The sequence below is a fragment of the Microchirus variegatus genome (assembly GCF_963457635.1).
Source record: "Microchirus variegatus genome assembly, chromosome: 17".
In the NCBI taxonomy this organism is placed as follows: Eukaryota; Metazoa; Chordata; class Actinopteri; order Pleuronectiformes; family Soleidae; genus Microchirus; species Microchirus variegatus.
In genome coordinates, this window is record NC_139818.1 from 10,054,954 (window position 1) to 10,063,428 (window position 8,475).

Below are 8,475 nucleotides of genomic sequence, written 5' to 3' on the forward strand. Positions count from 1 at the left end.
AGGTTTGCTGTCAGTAAAAACATGGCTACCAGCAGGGAAACACGGCGGGGAAAAGGCCATAAGACAAAAGACTTATCTGATAAAAATGGCTTGATATAGCTTTTTCATGTCTATATGTCAATACTGATATCACAACCTTGGTATCTACGGAAAGGTCGAAAGGTCATTTTATATCTTTTAAACTATGACGCTGACATAATTCTCCAGCTGTGTTACAAATATTCCGCTCCCATTCTCAAATGTTCTCATCCTGATATCTGACCTAATGATTATGACCAGTATCAGACTGACACTGATACTAATGATGCTCTTAAAAATCTGTGACTGCTTAAATGTGCACTTTATCTTGACAATTGAAGTTGGTGTGGCTTTGTAAAGTGATCTCTCCCTACACCAAAGTCCATAGAGAAAAGCAGCATTTTTACATCACAATACAAAGGAGTTGTTGCTCTACTTGTGCCTCCATCTATAAGTTCAAATGTGATATTTTGTGATTTTGGTGAATGGAATCTTTTGCTTTGATTTACATTAGTGACACAAACTTCCCAAAGAGGGCAGCAGTAGACCAGCAGCTGCTGTGTCCATGTGAACTGAAAACGAAGATTTTGGTCCATTTCTATGGACTTTGGTACGGGAGAATAAGAAGACTTAAGCAGGCATATTATTTTAGGTTAGCTTTTTTTGTTCAGCGGCTAGACTCCATTTTCCCCCTTGAGTCGGTTGAGTGAGTCCTTCATATCACCACACTTCAAATACTATTACTTTTAAACCACGTCAAACAGCATACATTAAGATTAGATTACCTTGAAGAAGTTCACCTTTGGATTTCAACCTGAAGTAAATGTGTAACCAAATGGAAACAGCGACATTCGCTGTGAACTACTTTAACACGTTTTGCCCTGCAGCAGTTAACTAATAGCATACGGTGTGGATAGTCCTTAGAAAAGCAGCTGAAACTGTTTTTTTAAAGTGTGTGTTTGATATACTCGCATGTAGATACATTACTCACCTGTATTCAAACGCTTGAAGGCGACTTGTTGTAAGATAACGACATCTGGTGGAGGTAAATGACTGTGGTCAAATCAGCTGCCCATTAATGTGGAGGGTGCCTTTTTTCTCGCCTTTACGGTATACGCTGAGCAGCCCCATTTCCGGTTTTCAAAATAAAGTGTTGACAAATCAGATTTGTACTAACATTTGTACAGATAAGTACTAAAAGGAAAAATGTATAGAACAGGAATCACAATAGTATATACAATAGTGCAGTACAGCATAGTATATGACAACTGGTTTAACCATTTTGCATTTAATCGTTGATTATGATTACAGTGTTTGAATTAATTAATGTTTTGTGGGTAAGACTATTTAACAGAGACCTGGTATAATACATTGTGGCCAAGAAATTGTGTTTATAACGTGAATTATAGTAACATAGTGGTATTCTGATAAAAAAATGACAGAGAAAAACTGTGATGTAACGAAATAATTTATACAGAAAGTTTGGGTAAAATGACCACAACAATACACAATGTCAATAATGACGCACAAGCAAGGAATATACAGAAACATTACAGAGGAATAGGTTTCAAGGTATAAAAAAAACATGCCTTACTCAGATATGTTGACGTCCTTCAATAGAAGAACTTAAGAGTAAAAATAATGAGTTTAATACTGACAAAAGGTCCAGGTAAAATACATTATGACACTAGGAAGAAGGAGCACCATGCCCCCAATTTGAGACCGAGGTGGAGAGGGTGAAAAACTTTAGATTCCTGGGAACCTACATCAATGAAGATCTAACCTGCTCAGACAACACTCTGCAACTCCTGAAGAAGGCACAGCAGAGACTTGCTCAGAAGGCTGAGGAAATGTGGCATGTCAACCAAAATTCTCAGAAAAGAGTGTCATCACCAGCTCCATCACAGTGTGGCATGGGAGCTGCACTCCTCTGGACAGGAAGGCTCTCGAGTGGGTGATGAAAAGAAAACTGCCCAGTACATGTGTGGACCAGCCCTCCCTAAACGTCAGGATATTTACGAGACCAGGGTCGTCAGGCGGGCCTCAAGACATCATCAAAGACAGCACACACCCACAACACAGTCTCTTCACACTTCTGCCATCAGGGAGACGCTACAGAAGTGTAAAATCTAGGACAACGAGGCTCACAAACAGCTTTACCCACAGGCCATCAGACTTCTGAACACAACACCAAGCACAACACTCCCCTACCCCCACTCTCACTCCCACTGACTGCTAACTGTTGCACAAAAGCTTTTATTCTATTTTATATTTTTATACTATCTTGTGTGCATTTTATGTGTGTCATAAGGGAGCAAAAATGTAAGAATTTCATTGTACTGTTGAATCTTGTTTGTTTGACAGTCCTCACAATCCCACTGACTAAACAGGAGCAAATCCATCGCAAACAAATGTGCTGTGAGCGCTACCTGCTGCCTGTGAAATGTCACTTGCTCCATTTCCAGAGCTTTATGCGTTAACCGTTTTGCTGTAACAAAGCACACAGAATATAGAGCACCAAAAGACAAAATATTCCCTCCAACAGAAGGAGGGTCTCGTTTGAGTCAAAGTGAGTCAAACGAGACAAACAAAGTTCATTAATCCCAAGCTTTAAGTCTAAATTTACCCGTTGAAAATGCTCTTACTGCTTAAAAACGTCCCACAAAAAAAAGTCCCAAAGGGACCAAAAGGTTTAAAAATTATAGGTTGAATAACCTTGATAAAAACTTGACCTTCTGTATACTAACCATAAAAATGACACCCAGATACTAATTTAAGTTTACATTGTGTTTGACAGAAATGTATTTACACCCCTTAATTCTGTCAACCGTAACAGGAAAGTTGGTATGTAGATACAAAGCTTTTTCACTGGGTGTTCAATAATTCAAATCCACTCTAAAAAAAAGATACCGGTGCAAAAACATATCAACTATAGAGAGAAATGTTTAACATGAAAAACTCATTAGTTGATTGAGGGAGAGCTCACATCCCCATCATCCTCTTTGTCATCTTGTTCTTCTTCTTCCTGGTTGAGAGGCTGAGTGTCCGAGTCACTCGCAGCTTGTGCCGAGTTCTTTGTTGTCTTGTTCAGTGTCCCACTCTGAAGAAAATAAAAGAAAGACACAAAACAACTGAATACTCACTGTACTGGGATGCCGTGAGCTGTAAGACAGACACAGATCACATGGAAGCTTCAAAAGCAGTCTGTGAGCTGCCTCACCTGTCTGTGGTCGACAACATTCAGCAGCACTGAGGTGACGATGCAGCAAACGGTGTTGGCCAACATGAAGATCAACATCCTCTGCCAGCGCCAAAATGGAATCTTTGTTTCACTGCGGCAAATGGGTTGACAAAACAGTTAGGAATGATATATAAAAACTTGATCAAACCAGAACTACTGTGGTTTATTTTAAATTGTTGGAGAGTAAAAGGATAGCATCCACTGTGGATGGCCTCAATAGACTGTGTGTTCCATTCACTGTCCTATCATAAACCGTAAATCCCAGTTCTAAACAGAAAGTCAATCACTTATCAGTTTCTACTTATCACTTATTTTTATCTGTTAAAAAAAAAAAACTATTAAATGTTTGCACAGCATTTTCAAGAGAGCAATTTAAAAAAACATACTATTTGAATTCATTCTATTTTACTTTATGTTTTACTAGAAGAACTTGTATTTACCATGTCAAAGTGACATGTCTCTAACTTCCAGTACAATTGAATAATTTTCAATTGTGTGTTTGAGGCCCAAAGGATCTGATATGGAACTACTGCTCGGACACGAGTGACTGCCTAGTAGTAGTAGTAGTACTAGTAGTAGTAGTGTAATAAATATAAAAAGCAAGATCAGCCTAAATTTGGCACAAGTGCAGTTAATATAAGCTGCTCTGAGTTTCCCTGATGTGCTCTTACATTGAAACGGCTTGTTTTCCCTGAGAGCACGGAAATAACATTTCTTTCTGCACACTAGCATTGCAGGTGCCAGCAAACCAGCCCAGGTGCTGAGCCAACAACAGGGACTGACTGTCTTTTCATCATCAAGAATTGTCACTCAAAAGCAGAACCACTTTTTCTTTCTTCTGATGCAGAAGATTACCTACCTAGACTTGGTGCCTAAAATCTGACCAACAACCAGATTAGACACTCCAATCCCAATCATCTGTACGGAGGTGGCCAGGCCCATGGCTGTTCCCAGGCACGCCTGGGGCACGACGAGGGGAATAGATGGCCACATACTAGCCTGTGTTCCAGCATGAGAAAAAGGTGAGTGACGACATGTTTTTAAACATTTCCAGTGCTATGAAATGTATCCAACCTTAAACAAAAATGTGTTCGTAGATATACCTTGTGACCAAGACACTCATTGCTGACATTTACAACAACGTTAGCTGTAAGAAAGTATTTGGTGAGAGGAGAAACATAATGGATGCAAGCTGATGCTGAGCACTTACTGCAGCAAAGGAGTAGGTGACACCCAGCCATATGGTGGAGACCAGAGGAGGGACAGAGGTGAAGGCCAGGAGTCCAAACACAGGGACTGTGAGGATGGCACAGGCCAGTGCAAACACACCCCGCAGTCCTACAAAATCCTTTAACACACACAGACACACACACACAAAGTCATGTGTTACAGCAGCTACCTACTTATTTAACAGTGTGTTTTACGAGTGAAAGATACTCACTATGAGAATGCCCACACTGGCTGAGAGGACCAGTGAGCTGTCATACACAGCCCCAGCAATATAGGCTGCCTCCTTCGGACTGTAGCCATCGTATTTATCCTGAATGAACTTACTGGATAGTAAAAAAAAGAAAAAACAAGAAAAAAAAAAATACAGCATAATTTGGGTAAACAATAATGTCATAACCCCATTTCCGCCTTGGTCTTGCATTGACTGTCTCTATCTTTGACATCATAATCAACTTCTTATGTTTGGAGTTTGTTCGGTCTATTTTCTTCATGTTAACTTTTATTTTATTTCCTTAGTCCCCCTTGGCTTGGTTCATTCCACCTCGGTGCCTGGGAGTGTATATGTTGGTTCTTCTGTGGCAGCATTACAGCACACACAAGGTCACAAGGTCAAAGTCATTTTGGGGTGGTTTGGTTTGTACGAAAACATGTGGATAAGGCCTTGAACGCAACAGTAAACAGAAACTGTTGTTCCAATTCAATAACAACATGATTGTAATTTAATAATAGAGAGGTCATCAGGAGTTTAGATGAACTTGTGAAGATACAATGACCTGGATGTGTGTGTTGAAAACCCTACCTGGCATCTGCAATGAATGGGAAGATGCCATTGTAGAAAAACATGATGGTGAGAACCAGCAGCCAATATCTTAGTGACAGAAGCCTGACATCCTGGATCCTCTATACACACACACACACACACAGGGAGAGAGAGAGAGAGAGAGAGAGAGAGAGAGAGAGAGAGAGAGAGAGAGAGAGAGAGAGAGAGAGAGAGAGAGAGAGAGAGAGAGAGAGAGAGAGTGTGAGATTGTATGGCATCAACTTATTACGTCAAATCATTAAAAAATAAAGTTCATACCACTTTGCGAGATTCCTCTTGGGTGATTCCATCCAGTCCCAGCTGCCTCATTCCAACCTTGTCGAGTATACTGACTATGATGGCAGACATAAAGCTCAGCACACATAATATGGCACCTAAACAACAAAACAGAGAAATCATTCATCATCTATGAAGAATACTACTGTTTAAATTCTGCAGTTGGTAGAATTGCTCTTTCGCTGCTCTCTGCACTCTCTACTGGTATTGACATCTATGGAATATGGACGTTGGGTCATCCTTTCACAAAGCTCTGTGTGTCACCTGAGGAGTGAGGGACGTCTGATGTCACTGCCCACATCCTTGGCTGTTAAAGCTAACAAGCACCTACGAAAAGTTTTCTCCAAGAGGAGAATGCATCTTCCTCACAGCACCATCTCTGTCACTCACTGCAGAAGATAAATTCATGCCTGTTTTCACCTCTAGCAAATCCAGCAGTGTTTTGGCTACAGCAGTTACAAACTGGAGCTTTAAATAAATAATATGTGCATGTCTGCATGTGTGGACAAATGTAGCACAGTCCTACTACCAACTCTACATTTAAGCCTTTCTCTTTAATGATTTTATTATCATAGAGCTTGACGTTTACATACCGCCCCAGAGCGTCCACTGCATGCCATAATTTTCTTCAAACCTCTGGGTGAAGAAGAAGTTCAAAACTGAACCGAGGCGTGAGAAAGCCAGGGTCACACCAAAGGCCAAGGCCAGCTCCTTCCCTTTGAACCAGAACGCTGTGATTCGGTTCTGAACGACTGATGAGGGAGAAGATGAGAGAATGGTTTAAGAACATTCCTAAGAAGAGTTGTCGCTACAAAGAGTTCACTTTTTTAAAAGTGTCCTTACTGGTCAGCGATCCATTGCCTGATCCAAACAGCAGCCGTCCTGTGAGCATCAGTGGCAGCAGATAGGGAGTCCCTTTGAAGTGGGAACCCAGTGCAAACAGGGAAGAGCCCAAAACACACAGGAAAGAGAAGAGGAACACCCCAACTGCACAGAGAATGACACACAAATCAATTCACAACGTCCATGCTCTGTCTTTGTCTTGTTGTGAATGATGAGTAAATGAGATATAGAGTACATACAGCGATTTCCTAATTTGTCAATCAGGAATCCAGCAAAGATCACCACCACCGCATTCCTGTTGATAGAGAATAAACAACAGCTGAAGCGGTTTTCTGATGAGCCTTTCATTGTGCTGTTCAATGTGTGTGTACATACGTCCAAGCATAGATAGCATAGAGAAGATTGTACTGCTGAGGGCTCATCCCCAGTCCCTCCACACAGTCCACTGTCCCATTGATCACTGTTGCATTGGGACATGTCAGGTTCTGTAAGATAAGAAAGAGCCATGGTAATTTACCTGTTTAGCCATAAATAGAGAATAGAAATAGAGAATTCTAATACCAAATCCTATGATGCACATAGGATATTAAGTGATAATAAAGCCCCAACATATTTGTATCACCTAAAAGTAGATGTAGTGACAACAAATATCTATTCTGGGTTTGTCACACTACAGACAAATGTGTTACTAACCTCTTTGCCAAATTTGAACGATTAAAAGCTGCTTCATGCCTAAAAATCATGTAAAATTCAGCAACTGTCACCGCTCTAAAAAGCTGGGGGCCTGTACTTGTACTTACCCCTTGGAACTGATCCTGCAAAACGCTGGGTATGTCAAAGCAGAAGTAGGAGCCAAAGGTCAGCAGACAGTTAAAGAACAGCACCACGAAGCGATAATACACTGCAACGAAACAGAATAATAATGATAAAAAGACGATAAAGATACATCACTCCTAAATGCAAGGTTATTTCACCCGACTGACAACAAGTCTGGTAAAGAAACTAGATGTAGACTATTTAATCAGTTAGGCCGATTCATTGGGTTGATATTAGCCATATATTACAAGCTATGCAATTTTTGCTGAAAGAAACTTGATTAATACTTTAAAGTCGATGACCTGTATCATGTATGTAATATTTTGTTTATACAATATTTTACTGAAACAGACGATTAGTGTTGTTCATTAACTAGTTACTGAAGTTAAAGAATGATTTTGCATTACTTGTTATGATTTAACAGTTATATTTTATCAGATAGGGGAAACATTAAACTACATAAATAAATACATGAGCCAAAAGGATTAGTATTAATTATCGGCCATTCATTCTGATTTCGAAATATCGACCTTCACAGAAAAAAACCCATATCAGTCAACCTCTAAAAGCAACAGTGTCATAAATAATAGAGTAAAAGTGCATTTCCTTTAATTTGGTCGAATTGCAACTTCTGTGCTAACTACTGACAGTGAACCCCCAAATTCAGACAACTTCCCTTCAGATCACATGAAGCAAGAAAAAATATGCTGAGCTGGTTTTTCTGCACTGGTCAATATTTCAGGAAAGTAAACAAAGGCTGAGGTGTGCTAAGTTTCACACTTACCCTTCTCTGCCGGTTGCGCCATTGTGTGGAAAATCCTCGTTGCAAACAAAGTAAAGCTTTTTAATCACATTCTTTAGTGTTGTGGCGTTGTGTTGTTCTTGGCAGGAGGAGGAGAAGTGACTTGCTCCTCTGACTCCTCCCTCTTCTGCCGCTGTCTGCTGCCTGCAGCTCTTTAAACTACATGGACCAATCTGTTGTTGTGACAAAACGTATGTCCCAATTTAGAGGTTGTATCCTCGGGAGGACGCGGTCGCAGCCAGACGCTGAGTTGACGAGCTGTTAACAGTCTAGCTAGGCCACGGAGAACTTCCTGGTTACGTCATCGAGTATCCCCGCCCCTCGAGGCTCTGCTTGCTGTCGCTGTTATCCCGAGTTCTGTGTGCCTGCCGAGAATTGCATCCCCCTGACGGGAACGCGCACAGCTGAAGCGGAAACCATCGGACTTCG

General features: G+C 40.7%; 1 protein-coding gene across 1 annotated transcript; it reads right to left on the minus strand.

Moving 5' to 3' along the window:
• Positions 1–1,510: 1,510 nt before the first annotated feature.
• mfsd1l (major facilitator superfamily domain containing 1-like) lies at positions 1,511–8,244 on the minus strand. Its single transcript, XM_083904315.1, has 13 exons — positions 8,029–8,244; positions 7,229–7,329; positions 6,804–6,913; positions 6,668–6,723; positions 6,429–6,572; positions 6,179–6,337; positions 5,568–5,683; positions 5,289–5,389; positions 4,701–4,812; positions 4,470–4,607; positions 4,119–4,258; positions 3,239–3,350; positions 1,511–3,118 (listed from the first exon to the last, which is right to left on the minus strand). The coding sequence occupies exons 1-13, from the start codon at positions 8,048–8,050 to the stop codon at positions 2,981–2,983; spliced, it is 1,449 nt and encodes a 482-aa protein (XP_083760441.1). The 5' UTR covers positions 8,051–8,244; the 3' UTR covers positions 1,511–2,980.
• Positions 8,245–8,475: the final 231 nt, after the last annotated feature.